The sequence below is a fragment of the Aquila chrysaetos genome, chromosome 3, assembly GCF_900496995.4.
Source record: "Aquila chrysaetos chrysaetos chromosome 3, bAquChr1.4, whole genome shotgun sequence".
Taxonomy (NCBI): Eukaryota; Metazoa; Chordata; class Aves; order Accipitriformes; family Accipitridae; genus Aquila; species Aquila chrysaetos.
Window position 1 is genome coordinate 60,447,036 of NC_044006.1, and position 15,909 is coordinate 60,462,944.

The 15,909-nt window shown below is 39.5% G+C and overlaps 2 protein-coding genes across 2 annotated transcripts in view; both read left to right on the forward strand.

The window, feature by feature from the left end:
• LOC115339322 (myosin-IIIa-like) overlaps positions 1-358 on the forward strand; it is an 89,918-nt gene extending 89,560 nt beyond the window's left edge. Inside the window, exon 24 of the mRNA XM_030009105.2 lies at positions 103-358. Within this exon, the coding sequence (XP_029864965.1) occupies positions 103-350 (248 nt within the window). The 3' untranslated portion in view covers positions 351-358. The remainder of the gene's footprint in view (positions 1-102) is intronic.
• Positions 359-590: 232 nt separating this feature from the next.
• LOC115339274 (myosin-IIIa-like) overlaps positions 591-15,909 on the forward strand; it is a 34,122-nt gene continuing 18,803 nt past the window's right edge. Inside the window, exons 1-10 of the mRNA XM_030008993.1 lie at positions 591-594; positions 2,439-2,518; positions 2,654-2,695; positions 3,152-3,229; positions 5,287-5,492; positions 7,586-7,697; positions 9,221-9,383; positions 10,028-10,114; positions 13,186-13,309; positions 14,415-15,393. Coding sequence (XP_029864853.1) covers positions 591-594; positions 2,439-2,518; positions 2,654-2,695; positions 3,152-3,229; positions 5,287-5,492; positions 7,586-7,697; positions 9,221-9,383; positions 10,028-10,114; positions 13,186-13,309; positions 14,415-15,393 — 1,875 coding nt within the window. The remainder of the gene's footprint in view (positions 595-2,438; positions 2,519-2,653; positions 2,696-3,151; positions 3,230-5,286; positions 5,493-7,585; positions 7,698-9,220; positions 9,384-10,027; positions 10,115-13,185; positions 13,310-14,414; positions 15,394-15,909) is intronic.

Sequence of the window (15,909 nt, forward strand, 5' to 3'; positions counted from 1 at the left end):
TATTTTTATTCTTCTCTAGCCTTCGTGATGACCACTGCTAGGTTTCATATGACCATTTGTTGATGACATTATACGCTTTGTGGCTTAACTTTCCAACCCTAGAATCTATACAGAATGGAGCCCCAGCCATCTCAAGCTGCAGGGGAGGGATTGGTCTGGTCAAGTGCCAAGGAAGTGGTAGAGGCTTCTTTCAGGGTCCTCTCTTCAGGGTAGGGGAGCAAGACAGGGAGTGGAGTGCATCCCTTTGGTTGAGGACTGAACAGAAAGGATCAGGTAAGTCACTGGCCTTTTTTGGACAGGGCATATATAAATTGCCTGTTTTGTCTCAGTGCAATTTTTCTCTAAAGTAGTAGAGAACCAAGGCTGGGGCTCCTAACATCTGCTGCAAAGAGTGAGGAGACACTCCTCTGTTTCCCCCATCTTTTAGTCCTTTACAATAGGTAATTGATGGGGTCCGAGTAGCGAGCCCTTCCTCAGGGACTTCATAAGTTGGGGTAAAGAAATATGACTGGCTCTACAGAAATTACTCCTAAGTTGCACCTTAGTTGAACCAGGTCCTTGCACAGTGTCCTACCTGCTATTTTAGGATGATGGGTAAGTCTCCTTACAATCAGTTTGCTATCGTGTTGTATTACTCCCTGTGTGATGGCATTGATGCCATACAGTAAGTACTTTACAACATTACTTTCTTGTACAACTACATGGGAGATGTACTTGTAGTAGAACAGAAAAGCTAAATGGGAAGAGCCTAATGGAAGTTTCTCTAAAATGTTATCATAGCTTACAGAAACTGAGGTTTTGGCAAGGTTCCTATTCTTCACAAAGGGAGCTTTGCTGGTGGAATGCAAAATTTGGTCTTGAAGGTCTATTTTAAGTCAGTTTTCCGGGGAAAACACTGAGCTCAATGTCCTTGCCTGAACTTTTTCACTTGTCGATATCTGCTAAGATGCTAAACTATAATTTCTGTAGAGCCAAAGTCAAGGCCCAAATGGTCCCAAGAACAGATCCCAAGTCTTATGTAATGTTTTGCAAGATAACTCTGAAGATTGTTTTAGTCATCTTGCTAAATATTATGAAACACTGTGTGTAGCCTTTTGAAACTGACCCAAACCATCCAGCTATAGCCAACTAAAAGTTCGATTTCTGATCCAAGTTATTCATCTAGAACAGTGGAAATGTAGAGGTTTACCCAGAGTCCAACCCATCTTGCCTATCATCTCAGGTGTTTCTCCTAGGATGACATATATCTCCTCTGAAAGTGCCTCTCTCCACTGAGTACTGGGGTGATCCTGTAGACACCTCACTTTCAGATAGCGCAAGTTAGGTGTGAGTAATCCTCTCTCTTTCCTTCCCACTCTGTGATATTCATCTAAGCCCAAGGGAGGTTTAGCATTTGATATCATCACATAATACATGGCGCATTAGCTTGGCATGCTGTGTATTTGCAGCTGTTTATCCAGCTCTTGTCCGCCTCTTACTGATAGTAGCTAAGCACAGAGAGATTACAGGTTCTCCCAGTGGAAAGTGAGATTCCAGAGGTGTTACGTTATTAGCAGAAGCAATGGCAGCATGCAGCAATGGTTGGGGCTTATTAACATAGCATGACATGATGGAAAGCTCAGCAAAATTTTCATTATTCCTTTAGAAGACCAGTGTCTGTGTAAACCACTCCAATGCGCCTAGTCCTTCAGGTCATCATAATAAAGGTATTACTTGATTGAGAATTCCAAGGTTAGAGTCTTAAGACTAGGTCTATACTAGTAAACCAAACAGGGCCACTGAACAGTAGCTCAGACACTGCCACAGGATTGCCCATTCTGATTAATTGTTAGCATGCCTCCCTGGGACAGTTTTGGACCATGGCAGCTAGCAGTCTCCCAGATACCCAGGCACACTTCAAGAGAAAGCACAGGCCGGTGATGGCTTCCAACAAGCTCCGTGGAAAGATACCATCTTATTTTTACCAGGAAGTTAAAAGAGTAGTGAAGTGTAGAGTTTAGCTGTATAGATTTGAGTCATGCCATGTCACTTGCCCTCAGGGCCAGAGAGGGGTGCTAGCACCTTTTTTTTTTTTGACTAATATATATGTAGCCTTAGAACTAGAATAGTACAATAACATCCTTAGGGTAAAACCACACGGATGCTCTAAGATGTATCTTTCTTACCTTCTGCAGCAGTCTGTTTATTTTTTTTGCTCAAGTAGGTGGCATAAGTGCTGAAGGAGGAAAATTCAGCCCATGTTCCATCTACGTGCAACTTCTTCAGAGCTTGTTCCATCCCAAGGGTGAAAGGGGAAATGAGGACATACTCCGAAAACATCAATGACCTTTATAATTATATGGTTACACTGGGGGCATGAATAAGGTGGTTCACCATAGTTTTTAGTTTAGATGAGATGGAAGCATTTTGGTAGGTTGCTTTCTTTCATCTTCCCATAGGTAACCTGGCACACACTAAAAGCAAAACTACAATCAGTTACCAAATGTGGACCCCCCAGAAATCAATCAGTCATACAAAGGTAAGAAGACTGATTCTGTGATTCTGCATTGAACCCTAATTTAAACTAGAAAGGCAATACTGTTATTGGTACTAAAAGTAAGCAAGTAACCCCTTCCTTGGTTTTTCTCCCTCTCCTATTTTCTTTTCTGTTTAGCTGGATATCTTTGTGTTGTGCAATTCATATTCCTTCCGTGAGGTAAAAACCTAACATTTCCCTTCTTTCTGGCTATAGTTTTGTAACAACTTCAGGGGAAAAAAAATATTGTTTCCTAGCTGTATTGTAGCAAAAAGAGAAATTAAAATATTGGTGTGGAGTATAGTCAAGTTCCTTAGAGAACTACCAAAATAACAGTGATGATGAGATAACAGACAGGACCTCAGACATTGTCAGGTTATTTGTGGCAATTATTTAGATGCTGCATTATCAAATTGTGTCCTCTTGTGTGTGAACGTTTGTGTATTGTGTAGCAAAGTAATGTAATGTACTTGTGTAACTGATTTGTGCTAGTGATCATGCTGTAACTTTTTCTGTTTAGAATACATTTTTTAAAATTAATTATGTTCTCTGAGGGGTGCTTTGTTGTGGAGTTGGAAAGGGCACTACAGGCTCAACAGTGATAAAAAGTGTCATTTTCTTTCTTCATCTTTATAGAATGAAGCAGGAGATACCGGACATCATCCAAGAGAGACAACCAGCATGAAAACACAGACAGTTGCTTCTTATTTTAGAGTAAGATATCAGATCTTTCAATAAATTTTTCTAGAGTAGAATGAATGTTTATTCTTTCACCTTTTGAAATGCACCTGTTGACTTAGAGTCAACAGTGATCCATTTAGAGTTTGTGAACTGCACATATGATGCAGCAGTCTGTGCAGTACAAAGATCTAGAGGAGATTGTGATGTTTCATCTTTAATTGTGCTTGATTACACAGCCACGTTTCTGTCATGATGATGTATGATGATCAATATTGATTTTTCACTTGCTTGTTTTTCCACCAAGGGAGATAAGGGGACGTTGGACATTAGTGGTGTAGCATTTCTTTAAGAGTTTAAGAAGCAAGAGGGCAAAGTTAATTTGAAGCATGAGCTCCAGAGAAAGATCTTGATGGTCATTGCTCAGAGGCTGTCCTGAGTCCACCCTTGTGGCTCCTTCAGCAGTGCTCTTGACCTTCCCAAGCACTGGCTGTGCTGCAAGTCCTGCAATAGAAAATAGCTGTGAAGAGCATTCTTTCCTCCAAAGTGGTGCACAGAGTTGGTTCACTTGGGCTCAGCTCTGAATTTCCAACTCTTATTTAGTCATCTCTCCCAGCAAAAACATAAAGATGGTAGAGGTGATCTACCCTTAAGACCCTTAAGAGTTCATTTACATCTATGACAGAGAACAGTAAGGAGCAAGATCACTGTTTATTAGATAAAATTGCACAGCTTTGTGGACTGCAAAGGATAATTTCAGCCTAGGTATCATGGTGGTCCAAAGCTGCATGGTGTTTTAAAGTTCCAGATGGAAAAATTTATTGAATCTCATTCAAACCTAATGTCTGTGATTCAGTGCATTACCAGCACATCTAGCATCAGAGGCTGCAAATGAGTTAATTATATTTACACTTTTCTGTTACTATTTTCTGTAGTGGAAATCCCTGCTCCGATCATGCTAGCTAATGCTCTTAAATGAAGATTCAGCTTCAGCCCCACTGGTTTACTCATATGCAGAAATCTATGGGTGACTGAGAAAAGCATCTGCCACCTCAGACTGAGTGGAAAAAAAAATTATCCATTAGCCTGTCATACTTGTTTGTCTTCGATCGGCACACTAGTGATGAAGCTAATTAAGCACTTTGCTGCATGGTGCAGCGTCTGTCCAGAATGGAATTGCACATTTTAATAGGAAACATATGGTTTTTGACGTCCTACACTAGTTTCATGTATCCAACCTACTGCTGAACTGCATTACCTCCTGGCTGCCTCTTTCTGTCAAGTCAGGTTGAATCTTGAGGAATGAGCCTCTTCATTTGTGTTTTAATAAGAAGTAATTTTACTAAACACCAGTCAAGGTTCTTTACAGCCTGGTTCACCTCAGTTGTCATGGAAAGCTACAAACTGCATCCCCTCTGCTAGCCTGGTACCCTGGTGAGGTGGGAAAAGTGCAACTTTGCAGTTGTGATTTTGTGTACTTCTAGTTTTGCCCTACTCAAAAGTTTCCTCTTGGCAGGGCAGCTATAGTATCACCATCAGCCTATACAATGAACAGGACATGCTAGATCAGAGCAGTTTAAGCAGCCCCTCTTCTGGGGTAGCCTTAGTTTCCTCCAGTCTAAGGAAGGGATGGCAATATTTACTGGCTTGCTGCTCTTCCACTTCCCATCTGTAGACGGATGATTTACTCTCTGGGTGAATAAGGATCTTCAAATAGGTGACAACAGGAGAAAGAAAAAGTGGGCTGTAAATACCTAACAAGGCTCCAGGAGAAGCAAATAAGTGTAAGGAGAGTTTCTATCATATGTTAGACATTATGGCAGTTGGTGAGAATGTTCTGGGTGGAATTTGGTACATCCATTTGGAATCAGTGTTTCTCTAAAGTAGTATATGCTAGTAACTTAGATATCTTATCAAAGCTAGAATTGTTGATGGGTCATTTACTTCATCTACCATTAAAGTGCCAGCTTACTGAAATGTAATTGGGTTTGGACACGATTCTGATCATATGAAATAAAATTTCAGCTACACGTGGACCTATACACAAGTTTTATAAATATCCTGGTGGCAGATATCTTGTTACTTTCTTGCAGTATTCTCTGATGGATTTGTTATCCAAAATGGTCGTCGGCCAGCCTCATTTTGTTAGGTGCATCAAGCCAAACAACGACCGGCAAGCAAACAAGTTTGATAAAGAAAAAGTGTTGGTTCAGCTGCGTTACACGGGAATTCTGGAGACAGCAAGAATTCGAAGACAGGGTTATTCACACCGTATACTGTTCGCTAACTTCATAAAACGGTAACATTGATGTGAAGAAGCTCTTTTCCCTACTATCATTGCTGCCCAGTGTTTGCTAAACATCAGCAGTGTCTTTGGCATGGTCTTTAAAGAAAAAATACAAAGACGTTTCCTGTGGCAAAGAAGATTACAGACTGGATGACAAAGAGTAGTTCAGGCACAAGATTATTCACCTGTTTTGGATTGGTAGGGGAAGATGATGCATCTCAGGATAATTGTTTCAGGCTCTCTGCGCATTTGGGTAAAAATTATCTTGCGTATAATCTGCAAGTTTTCTTCAAAGACCTGAGATTTAGAAACGTAGTGCTTCAAATTAAAGCTGAGAATTTGGAGCATAGCATCCAAGGAGCACCACAGTTTCTTTAGCTCCTGACGTTCAGCACTGTGCAGCATCTGCTTGTACAGGGCGGATGATAATTTGGTATTGCTAATCTAGGGCCGAGAAATTCATTAAGTGCACAGTTTTGTTTAAAATATAATTTCTAAGTATTATTCACTTGTTAAAAAGAAGAGCAATGAACTCACTATGATTTTGTAATGCCTTTAACTATCTCTTCTTCCTCCACCCCAAAAAATTAATCCTGAGCATTTAATCTGTAGTTCTCTCTTACAAATAAAGACACTGAGTATTTGCCTCAATCAGAACTGAGATTTGTGGAATGGAGATCAAAACTGGGAAGAAGCAAGCAACACCCATTCAGGCAGAAGCACTTAAAAGTAATAGTGCACTAGAAACAGAGAGCTAGCAGCAGAGTGCTGCAGGTGCATGAGGAGAGAGAGGAAGGACAAAGTGATGTTTTTATAGCACTGTTTCTGGAAAGATAATCCTGGAACTATTACTGGTTTGGAGAAGTGCAGCATCTCTGCACCAAGTTATCACTGCACCAAGATGTGCTGTGGCTTTTGGTCACTGCTTTTTATTCAAAATTTTACTATTCAGGTAAAGGAGAGGAAAGCAGTGAACATAACAGGGTAGCTCTCCAGAGACCGTGCCCCTGATTGCAGTGAGGCTATGATCCTCAGACAGAAGGGGATTTTTATTAAGTATCTATCATCTCCTTGTCTTTTTTTTTTTTCAGTCATTGAGAGTTACAGGTAGACCTGGGGTAGTGGCAAAATTATTTTGTTCAAATAAAAATAAGCCAATTCATTGTGTAGTAAAAAGAAAAAAAAAGGAGTTGTAGGAATTGGTGATAATGCAGGAATCAACATTACCGCTTTTTTTTATTATTCCATGAGGAAATTGTCACTGTTATTTAAAGCTAGTGCAACCCAAGCTTTGTGTATAAAGGCTGAATAACAAGAAAAAAGCAGAATGTACTGTCAGGAAGCATACATAATTAATGTAATTTTCCTGAATTAAAAAAAACAAGATAGGTATGATTCATTTTGTTATGGAGCACTTTGGAAAGTCCTGGAACACACAAGAACTTTCCTACCCAGCAGCTGAGCTGGTACATTACAGGTAGTTTTTATGCATGACCATCCTGACCTCTTGTCCTAGTTAGAATTAATTCTGAGTAATGAGTTTGCCAGATTAAATGCTTACATATGATATGTCATAATGGCACATATATGTTCCAGAAGTATCTGCAAAGCTGCATCCAAGGAGGTAACAAGAGCTGGGATGTATCTCACGTCATGTTAACTATCTCGAAGATAGATGGCCTAGCACATGAGAGAAGATACGAAATTTTCATGACATTTCTAGATATGAAAGAAGCTAATTTAGGCAGAGAAACTTTAAAAATATTTTTATTTTGCCACTGAAATTACTTTCACAGAATGCAGAGAGACAGAGCAGCAAAGAACTGATGCACAATTCTGCTTGGGTTGCACACTTTTTAAAAGCCTTCTTGTGTTGATACAGAATTAAACAACCCTCCAGGGTGTGCATATGTCACTCACCCACTTTTGATTGAGTTTCTCAGTACTCCATATAAATCACAGCAATCTTTCATATGCTGTTTTGTTTTTTTCAGTGCTATGTTTTCTTTCATGCAACTGTTTTTATTATTTAAATGAATGGTTTAAGTGTATTTGCATCTATTGCTCGCTATTAATGGAATAAAAAATCATGTATTTGTCTTTAGGTATTACCTCATCTGTTACAAAACAAATGATGATCCTCCAGTCAGCCCGGAAACCTGTGCTGCCATCTTGGAAAAAGCCCGCCTTGACAACTGGGTTCTTGGAAAAACTAAAGTAATTTATTAATACACTGTATCTGCATTATTGCAGCACATCATTGTTAATGTATTAAGCAATTTGTTTTCTCACCTATTTGGTTGGGGTAGCTCTTGGTCTCTATTGGTTTAAAAAAAACACCCTTTGCTGGGTACTGTTCCCTGATACCTGGCTGAAATCCTGACCCTGTAAAGTGTTAAAATTCTGATCAGCTTTAGTGAGGCCACAGTGCAAAGCAGTATGTGACAACAACACTGCTTGCATTTTCTTTCAAAAAATGTGGTAGTAAGGTTCCCAGTGAGTTTAGTCCAAGCTTTCTTAAGGAAGAAACTTACACTTCTTCCCTGGAGCAATCAGACTCACAAAGGGAGAGGAAGAGGTTTTGGCTTTCCAGCCTGAGGCCTCTGTGACAGACTTTGCTGAGCATGGGGCAGGGGGAAAAGATAGCAGGATGATCCCATATATGTCAAGTGGGGGAAAGACTTTATTGTAAGAGAAACACATGTCTGCTCCCATACTCTTCTTTTGGTTCTAGTTCAGTAGTCATCTCAGTGTGCCAGAGAGGGACACCCACCCACCCCCCAGTTGACAGATCTCAGGAGGTCTGCCAGAGAAAAGAAGCGTCAGACAAGTACTGCACCAAGTCTCTCTATTTGCTAACGTAGCAGACGTGCCCAGGAAGGATATGGAGAGAGAGAGAGAGAGAGGTGGATCCTAAACTATTTGAAATCACCTCAGTGTAGAAGAAACAACTGTTCTTCTTCTGAGACATCTTCGTGGATAGGTGGGACAGAAGACATGAAATTACCTCCTCCTCAACCTTCATTTCCCCCTGCTGTCTTAGTGAGGCTAATGGACAACATGCAGCCAAAGGAAGCATATCTTGAGATGTGAGATCTATAGCTTACATTTACTTTAATTAGGTTTAACCTGCATCTGTACCGTCAAGGGATCAAAGATCGGGGGAATTCAGCAAAATAAGCATAATTATTGTCTTAATTGCACAAGCTCTTTCTACACTTTTTATTTTATCCTAATAGACACCAGGAGTGTGTTTGTATTCCTTGTGCTGGACTAGTTTTTCAGGGGTTATATGAGCTTCATGCTTGATAAAAGCAATTTACTAAATAAACAATGCCTTAGGTTTAAAATTGGAAAGCAGAGAGGTTGAAGGTTCCAGATTTGGATCACATTTAGGTAACATATATCACATCTGTCAGGTTAGCAAAACTGTCAGCCTCGTAGTTTTGAAAACAGATTTATAGTTACAGACTGAAGTTTTGCACTGGGACTTTAAAACATCTTCCCATGAAAGCATGAATAAGCAGGGACTGACAAAAGATGTTGAAGGGCAGAGTAAGGTAAACTAATACCCCAAACAATGAAAATGCTATCTTTAACAAGAATGATCCTTTAGGTACTACAGCTAAAGAGTCTGTTCATCATTTGAAACCAGCTTGTAACTCTTGATGTTAAATGGATTGAGTTAATACAGGACCTGGGTAACTGAAACTTTTGCTTGTCTGCCTACTTTTTTTAAGGTATTCCTCAAATACTATCATGTGGAACAGCTAAATTTAATGCGGAAGGAGACAGTCGACATGATTATTTTGATTCAAGCTTGTGTCAGAGGGTGGCTGGGTTCAAGGAGATACAAAAAGATAAAGGAACAAAGGGAACAAAGTGCTATTAAAATACAGTCAGGTAATAGCTTTAAAACATTTAACATTTTGCTTAAAGCTAGTGCACGTGTACAGTTGATAGATGGATGTGCATGCTGGATGTGGATTTTGCTGTTCTCCTGCTGTTACATTTGACAAAATATCTTATACTTGGTGATATCTGTTCTTATGAAGAAAAACTTCTTTTAACGAGGTCATGACAATCTCTTTACTGAAGTTATGTTTATCAATGTTACATTTAAAAGGCAATTTTAAAAGTGGAAGGACGTGATTGCACAGGTGATACTGTTATTAATAATATTCTGGCATGCTCTGACAAGGTTGTATAATATGATAATGAAAATAAAATGTATTAACCATCCTAGATAATAAGACCAATTACACTGTTGATGGAGACATCAACTGAAATTTTTAATATGTTTCAAACATCATCGTATTTTACATTCTGACTCTCTTGTGCTCTGTATTGATTCATAATAACTTTACTCACCAGAAAACGTAGGGGTTTTGTAGATTTACTGCTTGTGCTTGTTTGCCTTTTTTTTTTGAAAGATAAAGCCTGCAAAATATTTATGAATATTTTAATGAGGGTCTGTAATTCCTTCCAGACTTTTTTCTTTTTTTGTGTACCTAATGGATTATTTAATTTTTGACATCTCTTTTCAGCTTACAGGGGTTTTGTTGCTCGTAAAGAATACACAAATGCAAAACGTAATAAAAAAGTGGAAGAATCTATTACTAGACTTCAAGCAAGTAAGAATTGTTTGCTTTTATGGCTTTTAATGTGCTGTCCATACGCAATATGTTGATCCAGATTCTTTGCTATTACCTAGCTACACTGATTGACTGTGCTCATTTACACATTCTGAGGTATCATTTATCTATTATATATCTATATACAGTGGTTGAAACGGGTCAATGTATTCTGTTACCTGTACCTCAAAGTGGCTTAGAGGCACGTTCCGCAGCTGTGAAGTGGGCTGGTTAAATGCCATAGCAAGCTTTTCACTCCTAGTCTGATATGTCTAAGTATTACAGCTGGTATTGTTGAAGCTCCATATGACCCTGTCTGCATATAATGTGTGTGTGCATGCTCTTCTATTAGCAATAGGTTTTGTTACATATCAGTAATAGTTATGTTTGAGAAGACTGCAACCTGTAATTTCACTCGTGTCTCTGATTCTTTTTTGCCATCGCTGAATCCAGCCTAGCAAAATATTCCTTCTCTTCTGCAGCAATAATCACCTTAGGCCCAGATGTATGCAATGTGACATCCCTTTTTCCTCCCTATATTTCTGTCTTCCCCCATCCTTGCAGAGATGTCCCTGAGCCAGATGTATTCTGGGCAGCTCTGAAACCAGCAGCAGTACAACTAGAGGCACAGGTCTGAAAACAGCTGGCACAAATCTGCACAGCACTTTCAGTAATTACAAAGGTGGTAACCCCAAATATAAGCTAGTGCTGCCAGTACCCAGGCTGTCTCGATTTAAACTACCTCAGATATGCCTTCATGACTATATACCAACACCAGTGCTGCTTTTAAATCATTGTCTGATGCATTTGTTAATTGCACTGAGACAATGTTATTGTGTACTGAAGAGCGCTTCACTGCAGTTGGTAGAACTTCATCAGTGTAGAAAACAATCTAAAACCAGAATAAAATCCAGTGATGTGCCAAAAATAATTACACATCTGAAAGTTGTCAGTTATATTAGGGCATTTAGCAAATGCAAAAGTATGAATTTACCACTTTGCTCTGTTTCTTCATCTCCCCAATGTTTCTTCTTGTCCACCTTCTCTGTCCTATGTGCAGTTTCATTTCAACTTTTTTCAATGCACAAGAAACCAGAACAAAATGGAAGTCCATTTTTACTTAGCTCTCTCAGGTTTTTTTCCCCCATTTATTTCTAAAGCAATAAAAAACTCCTTTACCAGTTTGAAAACAAAGCTTAGACAGCTACTATCTCATAACAGAGTTCTCAGGAAACTTCAAAGATGAACCAGAATAAGTCTAAAAAGACCAGACTTAGCTTATATTGGCATGTCCATTGACACATAACTTGATTTATTTCAAAATAACTCCTGTTGAGTTGCTTTTGTATGAAAATGGAATGAGCTTTGGCTCAGAAGTCCAAGAAATTCTAGAAGTATTCCAAGTGCTGTACAATTTGCACTTTTCTAAGGCCCTGTTAGACTGCAGTATAAAAACCAATTGTGCCACTCCTAATAACTATTTGGGTTCCTTTACCCTATATCCAATTATCAAGATGTAATTTATGTCCCTTTCATAGAATGCTTCTTACACTGAACCACTGCATCTAGTGGAGCCCAAGTTGGTCTAAATTATGAGTAGGGAATGCTAACGCAAATAAAACCTATCACCAAGTTATATGAATGTGTTAGAATAGACTGCTTATGCTCCCTTCCCATTCTTAAATGAGCTTGACCTTTCCCTGTGCTGCAAAACACTCAGCAGAGTTGGAGTAAGAGCTCCCATATCTACCATCTCCTCAGGGTATTTAAATCACCTGAATCCTCTATCCCCATAGTCTTGATACTGTATTTGGAATTAGAGTTCAACAGAAATATTTTGACAAAACACTATGTTCTTTTCATTTTGCCAGGGATTAGCGCATTTGTGCTGAATCCCTGGAATTGCAGACTTGTCCAAATCACAGCACTGTGGAGACTGTGCCAGTTCCCATTAGGAAATCATTTGCAAGTTCAGGAATTTTTGAAGCAGCATTCTGAATGCAATTCACTTTCTGATTAAGACACTTCAGTGTAGATGTCTAGAAGTGACCTAGGTGTCTAAACGCCTCTTGTAGTCAGCAGAGCCTAGAGTTTGATTCATTTTATTCAAAACTACCAAATGCTCAGTTCATTTGCCCCCATATTGGTATCTAGTGTCATTTTAGATACCCTAGGTTATCTTGCCTGGCCTCTAGCTTCATTTCATGTGGTATACCCAACTTTCTCTCTCCAGAAAGTCCCATCTGTCTTGTTCTTTCTGCCTGCTCAATGTAGATGCCTTGGCTATTCTGGAGCACTTCAGATGGCACTAGATACCTATGTGCCAGCAACAGCATTAAGGCCTCCAGTGACAAGTCAGCACCTACATGTCTCAGGGAAGACGCATGTTTGAGTGCTTACTCATCCTGGTTCAGACCAGAAGCTTGAACTTGTGCCTCCTACAAAGCACAAGTAGTGAGTACCCTTGCCACAGTACACCTGGTTACTGTGGAGCTTAGCACATCCTTCATGCTGAGCTTTTTCATTTTGAATAATGAGTCTTTGCAAAAGGAGCATGAGCTAAGTCTTCTGTAACTGCTGAGCTATAAAATTTTCAGTTTTTCTCTGATCTATTGACTGTTCAGCTAATTCCAAGCCTGTGCCAGAAGAGAGCCTGGTAATCTCTACAGCCTGATAATCAGGTGTTTCCCAGGGAAATGAAAGACTGAGTCAAATCAATTGCCTAAATCAGGCAAAGCAGGTACCTGAAGCTGAGAGCACTGTGTTCTAGAGACACTTCTATAGCACTATGCTTCTGCTTCATTCTGCATCTTCCTGTATTTTCTTTAGTCCAATAAAATACAAAGAAAGAGCTTGTTTATATCCTCAGGTAGAATGGGTACAGCTTTCTGAAATCTCAAAAAAGTTTTGTGGGACAGAATAATTTCAGATGAAGTGTAATCATAATAAACACCCCGATCCATATTTCATTATTGGTTTTTCTTTAATGCTGTTATCATTTGACTTTCTGAAATGTGTGGGACATGCATTGCTTGTTGCCTAAGGTTGGTTTGTATTACAATTTGTGTCAGTTGCCAGAGGATACTTACTCAGGAAGAAGAGAAAAGAACTAACTGAGACAAGAAACAAAGCAGCAATAACAATTCAGTCTCACTACAGGGGATATAAGGAGAGGAAGATCTTCAAAAGGAGGAGGTAGTGTTATTTTCTCTCTCTCATGTCACTCAAATGTGTCACTTTTCAGTAACTACACTCCTGAAGAACAGCGATGTAAGCTAAAAGTGAAGCAAATTAGGATTATTCTATATATGTCTGCAGAGGTAAAGTACATTTATGTGGAGGTTTTTAATGTCAGTAGCCAATTTTCTTATATTTTTAAGCCCAGGGAATAAAGGCGTATTTGGGGGAAAGATCAACAATATCGTGCTTACCTGTAATGTTAACGTAATCTGTAGATGAGTCTCTTTTTGGAACTAGCTCATCATAAAAAATGCTCAGACAAAAGTGAGAAATGGGCATCTGCAAGGAACTGTTCTTCTCATCTTAAGACACTGAGATAAGCATAGGTGATGACAGCGGGAACCCAGATGTCTTGGTCAGATCAAACAGCTAGAAGTCAGGTGAGGTGAATCACATTCTAAATACCCCTGCAATGTGATTGTGGTCCCAAACTCTGAAATGAAGCTAGTAGCACTTTGCTTATCACCATTGTTTTTTCAGTGATAGCATTTAAGTAGGTGGAGACTAGTCCAGAGAGGTGGAAAACAGCTGTGAAAGAGTCTAGATTCTTTCAGAGGGAAGGAACAGGGTGGCAGATTTCAGATTTAAAGACAGTTTAGGAATTGTTACATCTTTTAAATTTGACCTGGACCTATGCCCAGGATCATTCTTTTTGCATTCCTAGTGAGACTTGAGGCAGTATTCTTTCGTGAATACATTTAGGATTGCGTGTATTTATACATATTTGAAGTGCTAAAAAGTTTCTGCCTTATGTTTTTATTAACATTTAAATTAATTCTTTACTGTTTTATCAGGCCTCATGCAGCCTAGGTTGTCCCGCTAGCAATTTTCTGTGAAGAGTTTAACAAGGATGTCCCTTTTCACTTTAAGAAATAATCATCAGAAAGACAGAGATTAGTTTGCTGCCTTTAATTCCAGGTATATGCACTAAATCTTTCCCAGGTTGCAACATACCAAATTGCCATTTAGTACACAAACACCACCAAAGGTAGTTGTAAAGTTGTCACTATCCTTCATCTCCTTCAGCTATAATTTTTGCCCAAAACTCTGTTTAATTCAGGGAATCGCTTAGAAAGAAACAAACTGAAAATGTAGCATCCATTACTGAAAAGGAAAAGGATGAAGAACTTCAAGATAATGAGGAAAGTCCAGCAAGAGTGAAGAGTACCCTTCCTAAAACAGAAGAAGAAGCAGTTGTCATTGTTCAGAGCCATTACAGAGGCTACAAAGTCCGTAAAAAAATAAAGGAACAGCATGAAAAAATAGCAGAGGAAGAATTATCTGCTGTGGAATTCCTTGAAGCACAACTGCAGCCGGCTCAAAATGATACACTGGAAGAAGCAGCAAACGAGGAGACTCAAGATGAAGCTGATGCTGTTACTGACAGCAAGTGCTCTGGGTGCAGTGACACAGGGAATGTCCAGGAGCAAAAGAAAACATCTACTGAAGGAGAGGGAGCTTCTGTGAAGCAGAACCCTGCAGTAAAACATGTTGGTAAAGGTGAAGAACAGGCCTTTTTGGACGAGTTGTCCAGCAAATCTACTGTCAAAATCGCAGTTAAACCTAGTCCCCAGCAAGAGCAAAATAATCAAGATACACTCAGTGCAGATGGGCAAAAGCAAGAATCTGCTGTGGTCCAGCCCAGGACTGACAGGGATATGGAAAGAAACCACCTGAAACATGAAGCAGTGATGCCTACAGGATGTAAAGGAATTACAAGAAAAGAGTCACTAAGAGGCTCATGGAAGCAAGTTGAGGCAGAAAAACAAGGTTCAGAAGACAAAGAGAAGGCAGCAGTGGTTATTCAGAGCAGTTACCGGGGTTACAGAAGGAGGGGACAACTCAGAAAAGAAGGGAAACTACCTTGCAAAAGTCAAGAGAAAACTACAAAGGAGCCAACAGAAGCAGTACATGTTCAAAAAAATGATCCCCAAACAACAGAAGATAGGGAAAGCACCAGTAAGGAGACTGAAGACTCTAAGACACTGAAGGGAGACTCAGAGAAAGACGCTTGTGATTTGGCAGCTTTTTCGCGGCAGGTAAGAAGCTCATAAGCTATGTATGTTGAGCATAATACTCTGAGCAATAACAGAATGGCAAAGTTATTTTACTGGCTTCAGTGGCACCAAGGTTTTAGTCTCTAAACTAAGACTGAGATTTTGTAATGAGTGTTCTATAAAAATGCATATTTTGGGCTGCAACAGAAAATACCCTTTTCAGGAAGAAGGGAAAGACAAAGTTAGAGCACTGGCAAAAAATTATGTTAGTTTTAACCTGGTTTAGGCTAAATGCAGAAGCTTTGCCTTTGTTTGTTGAAACGTGCATTTACCAGGCAAGGACCTTAATTCAGTAAACTTGTGAAATGTCTCTGTAAATGAAACTAAAGGTAGCTGTGTCAATGCCAGGGACTCACACATGTGCAGAGAAGTATGCCTACAGCTGTAGAAGCTATTTTGCATTAGCAAGGCACCATCCGCTTACATGTGTGAACCACTATGAAGTAGCTGCAGGACTGGGCTGCAGTGTGGAGTTTCCTACATGTCTTTTTTTTCTTC